The sequence below is a fragment of the Xiphophorus maculatus genome, chromosome 23 (assembly GCF_002775205.1).
Source record: "Xiphophorus maculatus strain JP 163 A chromosome 23, X_maculatus-5.0-male, whole genome shotgun sequence".
NCBI classification, from domain to species: Eukaryota; Metazoa; Chordata; class Actinopteri; order Cyprinodontiformes; family Poeciliidae; genus Xiphophorus; species Xiphophorus maculatus.
In genome coordinates this window covers 23,929,260-23,947,050 of record NC_036465.1, presented here as the reverse complement: position 1 = coordinate 23,947,050, position 17,791 = coordinate 23,929,260, and the positions used below count along the sequence as shown (strand labels likewise).

The following is a 17,791-nucleotide window of genomic DNA, read 5'->3' as shown; positions in this document are numbered from 1 at the left end:
CAGGTAGAACAAAATTATGACTGGCTAACCATGAGCAGGTAGGATCTGCTTCGGAGCATCCAATCAGCATTAAGCTTAAGATAAAGAAGATTTGTATGCAATATCTTGATATCTGTGAGCTGCTAATGATGCAGCTAGCAGTTAGCATCTGCTTCAAAACTTTCTCAAGGAGTCAAACTAAAGATACAGAAAATTTGCAACAGTTTTAAAATAGCTAGCAAAGCTGAATTTTAGCATCTGTATTAATCATTCCAACTAATGTGAAATTAAAGGGATATTTAACAGCTTCAAATGGGTCCTAAAGTGAACATCTCTAAAATAGTTTGATCAAAACTATATTTGTATATTGAACAGCGATTAACAATAACACAAAAAGCAGATTTTTAGTCCAAATATTTAAAACAAACTTGTAGTCCTTCTATTTTATCTGTGGAAACAAAAACAAAATGGGGGATCTCTTAGTATTCTGCAAAAGAATTTATAAACTATCATCTCTTCATTCTTGTGAACCAAAGATTGTCTCATCACATTAGCTGGACGTATCAGTACAACCCGAGACACTGATATCCAACATGGTTCCTAACCACAATCTGAGGAGGTGAGCACAGCAAAGAAGGTCACATCCAGTTAGTCAGATATCTTCTTCAACTTTGTTTTTTAAAAGCTGGGTCAGCACCCAGTGACTCAGAAAAATGAGCACAGCTTTTTTTCATTACTGACTTATATGCAGATGTCAAAACACATAAACGGCAACGAAGGAAATTTCACAGCATTCGCCGGAAAGTCAACCAAGCTGAGACCCAAGAACAAACTCGACCTCAGCGTTTGCTGCGAGCCAGCGTTATGTTATTTACAGAGGTGAGACGGCGTCTGCTAGTCTGTCGCGGAACTCTGGCGAGGAAGTCGGCAACGTGTCAGAGTCCGGGACGGTGCGCCACGATGCAGAGTGACAGCTGTCAGGAGGGATCAGGCCTACTCCTGCCCGATCCTCAGGAAAATCAAGACAGGGGAGAGGTGCATGTCGAAAGGCTGTCTCTGTCTCCCGCTGCGCAGCCTCAACTTTTTATGTGGAACAGAGACTCAGCTAGCCACAGCCAGCCAATCACGAAGCGAGTCATGCAACATTATGTCAATTGGTGGGCGACAGGGAAAGAAAATGGAGGCTCTGTGATGTATTGCGACTGTCTGTGTAGATATTCATTATTTGTCCCTTTGCTCGTTTTTCCTCACTCCGTTGCTCATTTTTCCCATTATATTTTCCCTTCCTGAAAGCCTCCTGTCCGGAATCACCTCGCCACTCACTTCGAGCCCCAAACACACCCCGGCCATTTTCCACACAAACAGCTCATTCGATATCCTGTGTTTAGACAACGCTATGAAATATAACCAGTTTGTTCACTTAGGCAGCAGAGGGCTTAGAAAGTGTGTGTATATATACATGTTTATGTGTGTGTGTGTGTGGGCGCGTACATGTGTGTGTGTGCGTAAAAGGTTTTTATATCCGTATGGGAACCTATTTCTGTCTGCAATGTGGGGTTATGGGGACCATTGCTCCTTGTGAGGACATTTTCTTGGTCCATGAGGTAAATTGTTGTTTTTGGGTTAATGGTTAGGTCTGAGATGGTTAGGTTTAGAGTTAGGATTATGGTAAGGGTTAGGATGTAGAAATTAATGGAAGTCAATGTGAGAATACAACTGTGTGTGTGTGTGTGTGCAGGCGTGTGGGTGTGTGTGTGTGTGTGCACAGGGGGCATGGGGTGCTGATAGACAGCACAAGCTGGTGCTGGTCTGGACTTTAGATCAGTGCAAAGTTATCATAGCTGACCCTCCTGTGGTGTTTCCGTGACCCTCCCCGACTTTGCATTGTGACCTTTGACCCCTACCGACACTCCTGTCAGAGTAGGGTCAGGATGAACGGGACCAAGTGAACGGGGGTCCCCCACGGTGACACATACTCATACAAACACACGACACACACACACATACCATTTGCTGTTTACATCAACCCGCAACTTTTGTTGCCTCTTCTACCCTTCGTAAAAGAACCGGACCGCTGGTCAGAGGGAGCAGGCAGTCCACTGGACAAAAAAAGAGACTTCTGGAGGGTTCAGAGGAATGTCCACTCCTTATGCATCTTCTTCTCGTCTCAGATGGTGTCTGCCACGCCGGGCCATTAATCAGAGCAGATAAGCCAGTTCTTTATGGGCAGAGCAGATTTACGCCGCTCTGCTGGCTGACCGGACCCCATTCCCAGCAGAGGCGGCGGGATAACTCACTCACATCTTCCATGAACGGATAAGCCGGGGGGGTGGGAGGGGCCTCAACAAAGACACACATCCACTCTGGACATCATGACCCGGACAGGATTCGCTCCTGAAATAGGTTTACTCAGTTTACACCTCGATCTTGTCAAGGTTTATGCAACACTTAAAACTTCAAGTTGTATCTTTAATTTGGTTTAAACTGTCCTTTTAATGAGAAGCCAGAGTGATGCAGGGCTGCCGAAAGAAGGCTATTTTCCGTCACTTGCCGGAAAAACAAATTAGCCTGCTTGACACTAAAAACACGGACCGCCCTGGAGTGGAAACTACAAGAGCACCACCCTCCACCATTACAATCCTGTTAAAATAGGCAGTGATTCTCCAGTCGGCAAGCAACAAACTGCTTGTTAAACAACCGACTGCAGCATCGCCCAGCTAAAAGCTAACCAGCTAATCCTAGCTTGTGATATTTTAGTGACTCCACTACCAGCAGATTAAGCAGAAGTTTATTCTATGCTGTTGTTCAAGTGCTTTAATCAAAAACCATACAAGAACTGAATGTAATGGATACCATTATTCATCAGTATGTTACTTTAACAGCATTTGAAACAACTGGTTTTGACATAATCTCACGCTTATCTCCTATGTAAAGCTGGAAAGGTGCTTAGCGGCGGTTCCTACAGCAGCCACACATGGCCATTAACTAAATGATAGTGTGTGTGTGCGCAGGCCGCAGCAGTATAGATAAAACATGATCCTCCTGTTGCAAAGAGCAACAACATTAATGTAACACCTAGACGGACGCCACATCCGATTACGGCTGACATGCAAACGTTACAGTGTATGAGCTAATAATGATCCCCCATCAGCCGGGCTCCTGCGAGACGGAGCCGCCTCATGAAGGATTTACAACTAGCTATGAGTTCACGGTCTGAAACACAGTGGAGGAAGTGTAAAGTATTCCTCTAGTTTGCATAAAGCAAACATCGGTTAGACCGCCGTTGCACAGAAGAGAAAAGAGAGCGCCGCATAAAAATTAGAAGCAGCCGGAGATAAAGCTGACTTTTTTTTTTTTTTTTTGCTTTAATGTCGGAGTTAGCGGCTGTCAGAATGCCAGCCCACGCACATGTCAGGAATAAAGTTAGTTAAAATATTTATGATGTAATCAGCAGACAATATGCCGAGCAGCCCCGCGAAGGAGGGAAAGGCGAAGAAAGTGACAAGAATGCCCAAGGTGGGTTTTCTTTTCCTTTTTTTTTCTTTTTTTTGGGTGAAAAACATGTGGGCGCATTAAAAGTTCAGAGAAATATTTCCTTGAAGCCCCCCTGACATGCCGCCAGAGGAGCGACCACGAAAACTGTCGCCATGATAACATCTCAAGCTTCACGCTTCTCTGCGTTCTCCCTGCGAGGGAGACTTCACAAATATTGATTGAACTGCAACAGATGAAAAGAAAAATTTATGTGGGATTTAATTTATTTAATTTAAGCTGCACTTGTGTTTTGTTTTTGTTTGGTTTTTTTCCTTTCAGAGGAGGATGTAAAAGAGCTGCTTTAAAGCAAAGAAGCTGCAGTCGCATTAATGTTTTTGAATACTTTACAGACTTAAAATGAGACGCGAGGAGATTAAATCTCTCAAGTGACTTATTGGTATTCCCAAAATATTAGCTTAATTTGGCCACGTTTGATGGAGCGATGTAATAAGCCAAGCTTCATTAGCCGATACTGGCGGTGGGTTCATTTTTGTCTCGTGGCCTGCAGAGCATCTATTGATTTCTCACTGTGCCAGCCATTCTTTGGCATGACGCAGCTTGTTGCATATTAGTTCAGGCACTGCCTCCGTAATTTGAGGATCATCTCTAATAAATTTTACTGATTTACTGAAGAATCAATTGGAAATGTGGAAGTGGTATAGAGCAGCGGTGTCCTGGGACGAGCTTAACGACACGCTGTAATTTTAAAAAAAAGAAGAAAAAACGAGCTCAGCTTGGAAGAAATAATTAAAATGAGCAAAAGTTAGATAAAGCCTTCCCAATACTGCAAAAAACCTTGTAGTATAAATGAACAGCATGGTTCTCCATGCTCATTTGCTTCCCTCTGAACATGGAAACTATAAATGTTTAGAAAGAGTATTTCCATTTTAAGCTTGGATGGGTCTAACAAGAGCCGCCGTTTGGAAACTCAAAAATACGACCTCTTTGGCAATCAGTGGACGTGCCAAACTTAATGCTAACATTCTTCGGTATCTGCAAGGTGTCTAAGCATGAAGTCAGAAGTAGCACAAAACATCCAAGAAGCTATTAAGGAAGGAGCGTGCCGAGGCATGTCGTGCTTGTTCAGACTGTGCGAGAGCAAGAACGCAAGAAGTTCAACAGATAACAAGAAGGCTGATCGGAATAAAGCGTATCAAGTAGCAAGCTGAATTTCAAAGTGCTGGCAGCCTTTCAGGGAATCTTAGGGTTAAAGCAAGGTCTACACTAGGAGTATGACACTCTGTCCTGTAACACGGAGATGTGTACTTGAACCAAAACATCTCAATCAAATGGCTGAGTCACTTCATCAGTATGCAGTCAGGTTCTCCAGTGTACTGCTAATGACCTTATTTTGACCTTATTGTTCAACTTATGCCAACATATTGCCAGGTTAAAGCTCCACGAAAACTAGAGGTTGGTAATCAGCTACAAAATTCCTGCCAGTGTATTTGTCTTTAAGAAACATTAATACATCCTTAAATTTAAAAACCCGGAGTGAGACTGAGGAGTTTTGTGATTTGAACCTACTTGAATCCGTCTTCTACAAAGTTGCAGCCTGTTGATTTAAGTGGCACGACAAGAGTTTTATTCAAACTCACTCTGTTCATTTATGCTGAATGATCAACTGCATTTTACCCCTGAGTCTATCTTAAAGAAAATCTGTTCCTTCAAAAGTTTTTTTTTTTTTTTTACTTTGTTCTGTCAACCAAAGTAGTCTAGACTCCCAACGACGGTATGAGAGAGGTGGAATTTTAATTGCAGTTACACAATGGCATATTCTCATGTTTTCTCAAGTGCTGGTTCAAACTTATGACTCACATTTCCTCCTGTCAATCAGAACGGTTGTTTAACACAACCTCATGTGAGAGAGAGCTGCAGGTTAGCCAGAGTATCAACAAGTAGATGTCAGGTATGGCGACCCAAAGCAAACACCAGCGCACAGTTTGGGAGCTTTCTTAATAAACTGTGACTTATGTGTACGGTTTTACGTTGCTCTGCTCACGGAGCTCCTCAGACTTCAGTAATGACACCCAGACCCCATCTCGGACGTCTGCTGGAGATACCATCAACCTTCTGTTTGAGCAGAGGAACAATCTGAAAAGAGGTTTACTCAAACAGCTCTGTATGCCTCAAACAGTCAGAAGTGAAAGCAGAGATAAAAATGTGCCCGTTTTTGTTTGTTTCCGTTTTCAGCTTGCGGGAGTTTGAGCTAGAGGGCTTTGATGAGGAGAAAACCGAGGCTCCTCTCCTGCCGATAAGGCCAGAATCCTTTGAAGGCTGAATTATTATGCAATGTTTGATTCTGTTTCCAGTTTATGTGAGACGTTCCCCATAAACTTGATGTCTTGTTTTAAGACGTGGACAGTAAACATGAGCCCCGTCACACCATGAGGTCGTTGGGTGGACTGAATGGGCAAACGGACGGATTACATTTTTGTCAAACAGCAGGAGCAAAAGCATAATTTCTCAAACATAATTTGGTACCTTTGCAGGTTGGATGGTAGGGTGGAGAGGATTACTTTCCTAGGCACAGTCCAGGACAGAATTGCTTAGGGTTTTCATTATAGATAGCCAAAACTGAAATCAGAACATGTCTGCTCATTGCATATTTATCATCGGAAGTACTCATCTGTATGCTCTCGAGTTGCAAAGGTTTATCGATTGCATAAAATTGCATTATTGCATGTCTGGCTGCTCTCAAAAGAGCTACTATCAAGGTTGTATTTACAGCTCAGTGATCTTAAATTTTATAAATTATTTATGCTCTTTAGTCCCACTGGCTTGATCCAAGATACTGCTACACTGGACTTTTAGGTTTATGTTCTGATTTTATAAAAAAAAAAAAAAAGAAAACAAGGCCTCATCAATTATGCCTTAACAATGAAGCAAAAATAAGATAATTGTTGAGGCATCACTAATTATGATCATGTTCAATCGTTTTTAAAGCGCAACATAAGATGAACAGAAAGTAAAACAGCTTGAAAACCCAAACAAAACGCTCAAGTTTCCCCGTTTGCATCCTACAGTGATAGGGAATATTTAACACCGTAATCACTTCTGACCGCTTTGCCTTAAGCAAGGCACAGAAACTCCGGTCGTTGCTATGGGGCTGCCACGGCAGCCATTAAAATGCAATTTAACAAGGAAACTCCCGGGTGTGACTGTGTGTAACTGAGTGTGAAGCACAGAGATTATTACCCCTGTTGTTCAGTCAGGCTTCTTCGGCTGAACGAAAGTGAAAATGCCAAACCTCAACAAATCGACGCGTCTTTTTGTTCCCCCCTCCACTCCACGCCGACAAACTTACAGGTGATGTAGTAGTTGACGTTCCTCTTGAACTCCAGGCCCATGTAGTTGGGGCTGAACTCCTGGAACTTGATGGTGAACTTGATGTTCTTCCCGGGCTTGTTGCAGTTCACCAGCACGTTGGGGTCGAGTACCGTGCTGCAGCTCTCCGCCTGCTCTCTCTTCACCAGATACAGCTTGTAGAACTCGTAATCTCGGCCCTGGTCCGCGCTGGGACAGATGATATCCAGCTTGTCCCCGATGTCCGGGTAGATCACGAGACCCTTTCCAGGAAGAAACCTGGGGGGAGGCAAAAAAAAAGACAAATTGTTACTTTCAGATAAAAGGGATGGCCTGTGCAAGCAGCCACATATATCAAGCAGAGTTTATATAGTGTTAATACTTTTAGCCGAGGGAATTACGGGTTTAGATTCGTCTGAGACGGCCTGCGAGGCAAAAACACTTGCGTGTTGCGGCTTGACACGGCCTCCGAACAAGTCAAGAGTGTTTCACACAAATTCTCTGAAGATTTTTCTCATACTTGGATGTGACTCAAAGCATAGCGAAAGTTAGCAAGAAAGGAGAGAGAAAGAGAGAAAGAGAGAAAGAGAGACGTGCCGTAACACAAAATGGCCGCTTCGTATCAGATTCTGCAGAAGGAATGCAACAGATTTCTTTTTCTTACTCTCGGAGTTTGGGGTAAGACCTGCGCTTTAGCGTAATAACAACGATGCTGCTACTTAAGAAGGCTGTTTCTGGAGGAAAAACAGCACGCAGCGGTCAGCTGAGAGGGTTAAGGCTTCTTGGTACATCCACCAATGTCCCGCCCCACCACCACTACCACCACCCGTCATGATCATCTACTGGAGGATTAAGATAATCCATCTGACCTTACAGTACCTCTTCGCGTCGATTCTGCTGTCAACTCAATCAGATCGGCTTTTGTTCTCTTTTTATTCATCGAAGGTGGGGGACAGGAGGAGGCCCGGTGTGTGTAAATGCGTGTGAAGACCGGGGGCAAAGGTACACGAGTTTGCAACGGCAGTGTGTTTGGCCAGTGCTGGAGTGTGTGTGAGTGCTGGAACGTCAACAGAAAGGGCTGAGGTTGCACTCCTATTGGGGGCGAGGGGTGGAAATGCACGGTGGGGGCAGATGGGCTGAATCATTGTTCTGGACTTGTTTGGGGCTTAAAACGTCAACATGGTTCAGCTCTGTTGTCCCAGTTAGCCAAGCATTAACCCAGACAGCCGGACTGACCACGGGTGTGTTCATGTATAAGCGCGTGTACTTGTGTGTGTGTGTTGCGATCGCAGACAGTGAGCCCAGCAGCGGGGCTATCTGCTAGATCTGCCCATGCCAGCGGATTTAGGGAGGATTTAGCAATGCGTGATGCATTTGTTGTTCTTTCTGATCCCTCATGGTATAACAAGACATCAGCGGCTGAAGGGGGCGTGGGGGGTCCCTCTCTCTGTCTGTGTCAGTGTCTCCCCTCTTTCTCCCTCTCAGAGTATAATCTCACCTTATCTGCAGCCCCTCATTTCATCATCGCACACGTCGTTTCACCACTAAATAACCTGCTCTTCAGACAAGCAGAAGAAAAAGTCACGACCTCTCCCCGGAAGAGACTAATAGAGGAGTATGTGGAGGGTAGAAATGAGCAGACAAATTGTCCCGTGGCTGGAATGAGACAATTTTACGCTTAATCAATCCTGATCTGGGATTCAGAGGATTCAAATATATTATCTTTTTGTGTGTGTGTGTGTGTGTGTGTGTGTGTGTGTGGGTGTGTGTGTGTGTGTGTGTGCGTGTGTGTGTGTGTGTGTGTGTGTGAATGCACCACACATAGCCTACCACTACTGACAGCAACACTCCTCACTGTGGAAGTTGTTACAGAAGAAAACTATATTCACTATAAGTGTGACTGCTTCCTCTAAGTCAGGGGTCTCAAACTCCCGTCCTCGAGGGCCGTTGTCCTGCAACTTTTAGATGTGCCTCTTCTGCACCACACCTGAATGGAATAATTAGGTCATTAAGGCTCTGGAGAACTGATCTACACAAGGAGGCGGTAATTAAGCCATTTCATTCCAGTGTTTTGTACCTGTGGCACATCTAAAAACTGTAGGTCTGCGGCCCTCGAGGCCTGGAGTTTGAGAAAACAAAAAAGCTGCAAGAAGCTTCGATCAGGTTCCTCGAACAAGGAATTGCATGTCAGGAGACACGAGAAAGCTGAATGTATGACAGCAAAGTTGTTTGGTTAGAATTCAATTCTGTGTCACAGAACATCCTGAACCAGGATATATTTATAAATCTCACAGTTAAAATTAGGTTCTATGTTCTCTAGAGCGAATACACTCAAAATTGCAAATGCTAATCCTGCTAGCATTGTGTTTACCATGCAAAGTAGATGTTAAAGATGCTTCATAATTATTCTTTGTTTTGAAATAAACTGAAATCCTGTTTAAATGTAGGGCTGTGTACAGCTGACTGCTGTCCCTCACATAAACACAGTGTGACATCACCTCTGGCCTTCATGCTAATGATTAATAATGTCAGAAAGGCTTCTTAAGACTCCTGTATAGTTACAATAAATGAAAGGAATGAACAATCTAAGACATTATTTTTTTCCCCCAAAGAAGATTAATTTGAAGTTCTTTTAAGTTTTGTTTTATACCAGTTACACATCTAAGTTTTAAATGGACTAAGTTTCAGAGTTATCATTGACCTCCAGCTTTTCAGTAATTCTACCACCCATCTTTAAAACCAACCAGGAAGTTGACAGATGGAGGTATAACATGAATGTGGCCAAGTGCTCCATGGGGCCCTCTGCTGGCCTGGAGACTCTAAGCAGCTGCCTCTGTAGCATGACGTATGTTAGCTACGCAAAAGTAATTGTACTGTATTACTATTATTTACCATTAAGGCCATAAAGAGCAAAATTAGAAAATAATATTTGTCCTAGAGGAAAAACTCAGCAGATCAAAGCTTCGAGGAATCTCCCACAAAATCTATGGTTGCTACAGCTCTAGAGGGACCTCAAGGTTTTCTCATCTAATGATGTTAAACGCTGGCAAGGAGTCAGGCATTGTTCTAAAAGATTCTCAAAGAGTCCTCTTCTTCCTAGGAAAAAACCCCCATGAAAATGAACATGACCGGATTAACATTCACGGCCATTCTTCACGGAGGGGCATCACCAGCCAGATGACTCCATTCACAGAGGATAGATGTGATAAGAAAACTACAGAAAACAGTCCTTCCCATCACCCGTATGATTATGATGCCATGATGACAGCATGTGTGGAAAGCAGGCCCCCCTCTCCCATCCCAGGGCTTGGGCGCGGGTGAGATGTTATTTCCCCGCTATTGTCTGACGCTCGCAGGTTTGAAGGGAAGTGGGAGTGGGGAGGCCGGGGGAGGGTTGAGAGGACGCGGGTTGCGCTAATTCAAGAGGCCGATAAGAGCGAGAACATGGGGTATCCCTTTGTCCTACTTCTAATAATTTGCTAGTGCTCAGCAGCAGCACTCTGCTTATGCCTGCTTGTTTTTTCGTGTGTGTTTAAGCAGACATATGTTTTCGTGTGGTGGTGGTGTGTGTGTGTGTGTGTGCGTATGCATCTAAACGCACGCCGGGCCTGGATACACGTGCATATGTCTATGAAGACACAGACACAATCAGTCTCTAATTGGATCTACAAGATGCATCAATGAGGCATAAACATGTCTCCATAGCAACCACAGGCTTTGTTGCTGACCCCCCACACCTCCTCCATCTCTCCATTCGTTCCCCCGATCCCACCCCCCCTCTATTTCCACTCAGCAATCTCATTCTCCCCTCCTTTATCCTTTTCCTCTTATTCATCTCCTCAACATTTCCCTCATTTGGTTTTTCTCTCATCCCCACCCGTCTCCATCCTCCCCCTCACTTTACAAACACGCACAAAAAAGACAGAAAAAAAAAACACCTACGGAAAACACAGAAAAGGGGCAAAAAATAAATAAATTAAAAATCAGATCTCCACTCGTCTCATTCAACAAGTAGGTTTTGTATTATTTGCTTTGCAGGTTTCTCCTTTTTGTCAAAAACCCCTCCACATAATTGCTTCAACGTTAAAAAAGACTGGCTCTGGAATATAACAACGAGCCTCATGTCCCACTCACTCCATTGTCAGAGTCGCAATAATTTAGATGAACAATTAAGATTCCCAAAATCTTAATATCCTAATATCCTTGAAGGATTTATCGCAAGCCGGCTCCTGTCATTGATTCAATTTTCCGAAGCAGGCCTCATGGTTGGCGGTTAGATAGCTATCCTAAGTGAATTCTCTGCTTCTGTTTCCCAGCCTTTGTTAACTGTCTGCTATAATGAGGCTCTGGCTGCTGTGGAGGTCTGGAAGCGCCATCGCAGATGGGAAAGAAGTGGCATAAAAGAAATAGGGCAGCAATTAGTGTTTAGCCCAGTTTAAAAGCCCTCCACTTGGCAAGCTGCAGCCCAGCTCCAGTCCAGGATGTGAAACTAAACTGGTGGGCAGGGACTTTGTCTCCTGTTTGTCTCTCTGTGGGCTTAATCAGCACCACTCCGGTGAAACACACAGCCACGCCATGGAGAGGAGGAGACGAGTGACTGAACGTTATTGTACTTCTGAAGAGGTCGAAAAGGGAAAAAAGGGAGTTTGGGGGAGGAAGGGTGGATAAAAAAGGGGAGGTTGAATTGCATCTTTCATTCTCGTTGTCTGGAGACCCATAAGACCTGTTGATGAAAGAAGTTGGAGCGCACAGAGGAAGAGCTGTGCAGATACAAATAATGTTTCTGGGAAATGACCCCGAACGTGAGAGAGAGAACCTCTATCCCCCTCGTGTCAAACGAGGTGGATCTGCCGGCACCAAGCAAAATAGAACGGAGTCATTTTCAAAACAACCAAATGAGGTTTGGTTTTGTTTCATCTGGACAGCTCCGCAGCATGCTCAATCCTGTAAAGAGCTTATCCAAACAGACCTACGCTGCAGCACAGTGGAGAGAGAACAGAAAACAACGAAGCAAAAACGAGAGGAGATCCCCTCCAGCCCCCCCGGCCACCCCTCTTCTTTCTTCTTTCTTTTTACATTCCACTGGTGAATATGAGCACATGATCTCACATATGCTACACCCCACACACACACACACCCTCACATTCACACACATATATACATGTGGAGGCACACAAAAGCACCGTGGGGTGCATCCTGGACCTTCCCAGCCCAACTTCCCAGCCACCCCCTATTCAAGCGTCCTGCCCTCGCCGACTTTCGGATAAAACGCCGCCTACACTCAGGCCCACTCAAAGCCCCTTACAGAGCCTCAATCCACCCCTTCCCCCTGTGTTTTCAACCCCCGTCCGGTCGACTCAAGCCCCTGCCCTGAGCCGCACTGGCAGGCAGCCTCTGCTGCCGGATGAATGGACCCGGGACCCGGGGAACCTGGGGAGAAAGAGGCTGGGATAGCGCATATCAACTGAATGGTCTTAAATTGATTTGTTCCTCCTGAACACCATCAGCGGCATGCTGTACATTTTAATTAAAATATATTTTATCAAACTACATACTCCGCCTCCTCCAGAAGATATATAGCCTCCGGTTCCTGCAACAGGCTGTGTTTCTGTTTTCCTCTTGCGTTTCATGTTAGAACAAGCTCACGTACGCAAGCTCCCGTCCTTACATGATCGCCAGCACAACAGGTACTTTATCCCCTCGATATTACCATGGTAATTATCACACCAGGAGAAGTGTTGCAGCACCAATTATTATTCCTCTCCTACATTATCCACACAAAAAAAAATCACGCTGGCTGCTTCCCCCGTTATTAGAGATGACACTTTCCATAAGACAGAGATATTTCTGGCCATTTCAATCAATACATCATAGACCACTACACCCACCAATCTACTGCAACCATGCAGCAAGGTTACAATGGAGTCAGAGTGGAACAAAGGATTGTTTTATGCAAGTGTTATGCCGCTAATACACAGCATCTTACAAGAGTATTTACCTCAAACTTTTTTTCTTTTACATTTTGGCACACTACAACCAACATATTTTATTAGAATTTTACAGGATGGAATAACACAAACTCAAGCAATTGGTAAGTCAAAAGAAAGCTATACACAATTTTCCATATTTTTACCAAGAAAAAAACTAAAAAAAGTGTACCGTGCACGGATGTTATTTCTACAATGCCACTAAATAATTCACTATCCTTACACATCTGCACACCGACATTTTCGCATGTTCAACAAACTCAGTCGGACTGGACAGAAAGTGTCAGTGAACAGCAATTTTGAATTCTTGCAACTCAATTTTCACTGGACCTCCCCTCGATCCTCAAGTCTTATGAAGTCTTCCAGCTGTCCGCCAGCATTGGCCTGTATCCAGTTTTATTTACAGCGATGTGTTTTGATAATGTTCCATCGCACATAATGTGTTTTTTCTTTGCCAAATTTGTGGAGTGTCTAACAAACAAAATTACACACTACGACGCATTGACCTGTCAAAGAAAATAACTAAAATTTGTGGTTGCAACATGAAAGCATGAGAAAGTTAATACTTTTGCTTCTACTTAACAGGACACGTTTTTAAACCAATGATTACCGACTTGCTTGATCGTCTCATGCCGGTCATACTGGCTTCCAGCTCTCAATCAAGTCTGTAAATGTTAAAACGTCTGTCTCCAAGCAGGAACTGTTTAAGCCCAGAACCGCTTTTTCAGATCCAGCGAGATAGATCCACAAAGCCTCAGATTGGAAATACTCAAACAGCAGCTTCTGAAATGGTTCTGCTCTCTCATATGTAGCTGAGATCCATTGAGCCCGGACACAGTGTACCTGTTTCGTACAAGGGAGAAACACACGTAGCACTAAACTGTCACTGTTTGCACAGACCCAGCACCAGTCTGAACCGTCTCGCGAGAAGGTAGGTTGGTCAAAGGGTCTGTTCTCGTCGCCTGCAGCTAAAACGCTATTGCTTGTATACATAGCTGGCTTCTGTCAGGCCGTTGCAAGGGCAGATGTTCTTAAGGAGGCCTGACTATAAACATACACACATAAACACACACCCCGCAGTGTACACACACTGATTTCCTCACATGTCAAACACAGTAAACAAGTCGCCCCGGCGCGCACACGGGCCACACACACATTAGCGAGGCGTACCAACAAACATAGGCATCCTGAAATTAAGCAAAACAAGATCCATCTGGCTCCTGAATTGTTTAGCAAAGCAGGAAGGATTTGACCCTTATTATAGAAATGGAGCAAAAACTGGTGGCAGTGGATAAACTAAGCTGGGGCCACATTGCATTTTAACTCCAGAAGGCCCCTGCGTTGCTGCAGCGACTTGCTGAAAAGCGAATCACTCGGAATTTCCCCCCTCGGGCCGTCCTCGCTGGAGAGACACAAACGACGACTTCAGAAGCAAGAAGGGAAGACTGAGAATGCTGAGTTCCACCCCGCTGAGAGCCGCTTTTGTACGTGTGAACACAGACGCCCTCTCGCTCTCACAGGGTAATGCTCGCTAGCTCCCGATGGCTCAGTCAGTAGGCTGGCATGCAGAGCAGATCAGATTCAGTGTGACTCATAGCAGTTGCACACCGGCGAGCTAGAACACAGACGCGAGCGCGGCTGACACACACCTCTCATGTTCACCAAACAAGCTCAGTATGCTCGCCCTCTATCACTGTCACATGAAGGGCTAGCATCGCACAATCAGAGGCTGTAACAAGCTAACGAGATGACGTCCAGATGGCCTTGTCACGAGGAGGACAGAAGTGGACCTTGTTAAGGGGGGAACAAGCTGAAGAGGACTGTCGAGCGAGAGGGGTTGCGAGAAGTCATTAGGGAGGAGAAAGAGTATAATCTGTTTCTTCTTATGGCCTCCGTGGTTTCTGTCAGTGCCGAGTTCATCCCTCTTTAAGAGCAGGGGAGTTTAAGCGAGCGGGGGTGTGCGTGGTTGTGATTGAGTGTCATCCCTGGTATCGGTGACAGAGAGAGGAAGCCCAGACTGCTGCTCTTTGGGTCCCCAGTTATTCATCCAGGAGCCCAGGGACTGAGCTTTTCCAGCTGGGCTGCAAGGAAAGGAGGAAAGGAAAGGAGAAGAGTAGAGGAAAGATGATGTTGGCTTGGCTTGAGACAAAACCATTTGGGTCAGTTTCAGCCTGAGTGTAGCCCTCGTTATGGGACTGTTCCATGACCTAAAGACACACAAAGCCTCTCTTCCCTCCTCCTCCTTGGTTTCTTCTCTGACACACTCGCACAAACTCGCACAAACGCCTTCACACACACACACACACGCACACACACACACACACACACCCACACACAGCCAGCTGCCTCCCATCACAGAGGAGCAGCCACAGATGGCCCCTGCTTGCTCCATAAAGATCTCTCCACAGGCCAGTCTACAGTCACAGCCAAACCCGCCTGGCCTGAGCTCACTGTCTATGTGTGATGTGCGTGATGCATGTAGGCACACAGGCCTGAGTGTGTGAGCACGAGTGTGTGTTGTTGTGCCAGCCACCCCCCTCCCCAAGTCGAGCCAAATTTTGATGTCCAACAGTCATAGAGAGAGGAATCCCCGAGGACTGTGCACTGCTGAGCCCGAATATCTGTATTCAGGAAGGCAAGAGAACATTAACCAAAAGATTCCTCTAGCAAACAATACCCCCATCCTCCCTTCTTCACCTAATATTACCCACAACCACCTGGAGGAGCGGATGGAGTAACTAAAGAGAAAAAGAATCATAATCATCATCAAACCCACACAGCTTGCGCAGATTGCTACAGAGGACATTTTATGGTCTGTATCTCCAATTCCCTTAATAGGCTCACAAAAGGCATTCAAAAGACCCTCTTTAATGTTGCATTCAATCAGACTCAACAATAAACAGGGACAAAAGCTGAAATCACAGATATTTTATCCCAATTATTTTCATTCTTTCTGACACAGATAGAACCAGTCAGAGTTGAATTCATTTTGAACAATTGTCCTTCCATCTCAGCATGCCGGAGCTGGAGGGATCGGGTTTTCTGACTGATCAGCAAAACAAAGAGAGAGAAAACTCATTGGGGGAAGAGAGGTTTGTTGCACTTTAGAGCCACAATTCGGTGTTTTTTTTTTCTTTCTCTCTTTTCAAAGTCTTCACAACTCTCAGAAGTGGGGTGGGGAGTGGTTCAGGCTGACCTGCCCAGCAGTATATTTTGGCACCGACACATCTGGGAATTAAATCAGTCGGTGATCAGGAAGGGGGCGTGGGGCGGGGGGAACTCCAAAACAAACCTGACACCCATTCCTAATGAGGTTTTTCTTTGAGGAATTGGTTTGACATTTAGGGAAATATGTTTATTTGCTTTCTTCTCGGGAAAGAACATTGGTTCCAGTCACATGTTTGTGCAGTCAAAATTGGACGCTAGCTAGCAAGAACATTGATTATTTAGATTAGTTTAGGCATTTTTACTTTAGTTTAGCTTAAAGCCTGCATAGAAACCATGTAAGGGAGTAAACAGCTAGCACAAGTTACTAAATGTTAGCTTGTAACACCAAAATTCAAGATTTATTTTCTAAGCTGGGATTTTTTTTATTATTTATTTATTTATTTTTTCAGAATTTAAAACATTTACAAATGCTAAAAACAACATTTTGTTCTCTTTTACCAGGACAAAATAGACTTCAGTAAACAAATATTTTGATTAATAAACAGCTAAATTATTAGCCATTTTCAACTGAGCTTTCCCTTTACTCAGAATATCATACCTTTTTGCAACACAATAAGCTATAAGCTAACGTTAGCTAGCTCCTCAGGCTAGCTGCTTGGATACAAGCTAAAAGTCATACAAATCTTAACTTACCAATTGAAATTTTAATTCAGTTCAGTCATTTCCTTCAGTTAGTTGAGCCACTCTGTTTGCCATGATTACACATGTCTCCGTACTGTCATTTGTTTCTGTTATTTTAGCCAGAAGTGCCCTAGCAGCAGGTTAGCACTTCTTTGCCAACAGACACAGATTGGAGCAACTCTGTCTGACTGGTTGCTTCAGTGAGATACTACGGTCAAAGAGACTGCATGAAAAATGTAAGCAATGTTTACAACTAACTTTTGAAAACCTTGTTGTACCCTAATACTTGATAATTGGAAGGTTTCCTAGCGAGAATACATGAAGCAGAAACTCTACTACAAATACCTAAATGACGCCATATAGGAGATACATTAACAGTAAATAATATTTGGTCCCTCTGAGCGCATATTTGCTCTGTCTCATAATATAGACATTAGCTACTTCCTTTTAGGACTTTATGTGAACCCTTTTACGATTTAAATGGAGCTGAGTGCGTATTTTATAAGGCTGCTTGTTGTTAACAGGTGTTAATATGACACAGCCAGACAATCTGGAGAGAAACCAAAGCCTTCCTGGAAGAACAAAGGGAAGACACGGTTACGGCAGAAAGCAAATCAATCAATCTCTGCCAGAGCACGTCTGGCTCTGACAGCACAGCTCTGAACCCAGACGCAAAAGATCGTACGCTGCAAAGTTCAAAATACTTCCATTGTTCATCTGTCAGAGAGAGAGACAATTGCAAGGGAGCGGGAGGGAAACATGCTAACACAATATTTATCTTGTGTCCACCTTCCCTCCTGACTAGCTCTTTTTTAATATATTCCTGCTATTGTCAGGAGCTGCTCGAGATGGATGGTCAGAGGAGTCCGGTAGGTGACACGTGTCGGCTACAGGCACGGCGCAGACGCCCGCGCCTTTCCAGAGTCTCCGATCTCAGACAACGGCAATAATTCCGTCACCAACAAACAGCAGCCATTGCCGTCTTTTTTCCTTTGTGGCAGTTCAGTTTGTCGTTGGTTGGCGGCTTGTCTTCTGCAATGTTCTTAAAACAGCTTCCCTGGGAAACGGGGGGAAAAGTCAAACAGCTGACGAGATGTCGCCTCGTGAACCCTCTCCTCCTTTCACCCACTCAGCCA

General features: G+C 44.5%; 1 protein-coding gene across 1 annotated transcript in view; it reads right to left on the bottom strand.

Moving 5' to 3' along the window:
- LOC102216434 (ephrin-B1-like) overlaps positions 1-17,791 on the bottom strand; it is an 81,290-nt gene that overhangs the window by 43,142 nt on the left and 20,357 nt on the right. The window contains exon 2 of the mRNA XM_023328334.1: positions 6,821-7,098. Coding sequence (XP_023184102.1) covers positions 6,821-7,098 — 278 coding nt within the window. The remainder of the gene's footprint in view (positions 1-6,820; positions 7,099-17,791) is intronic.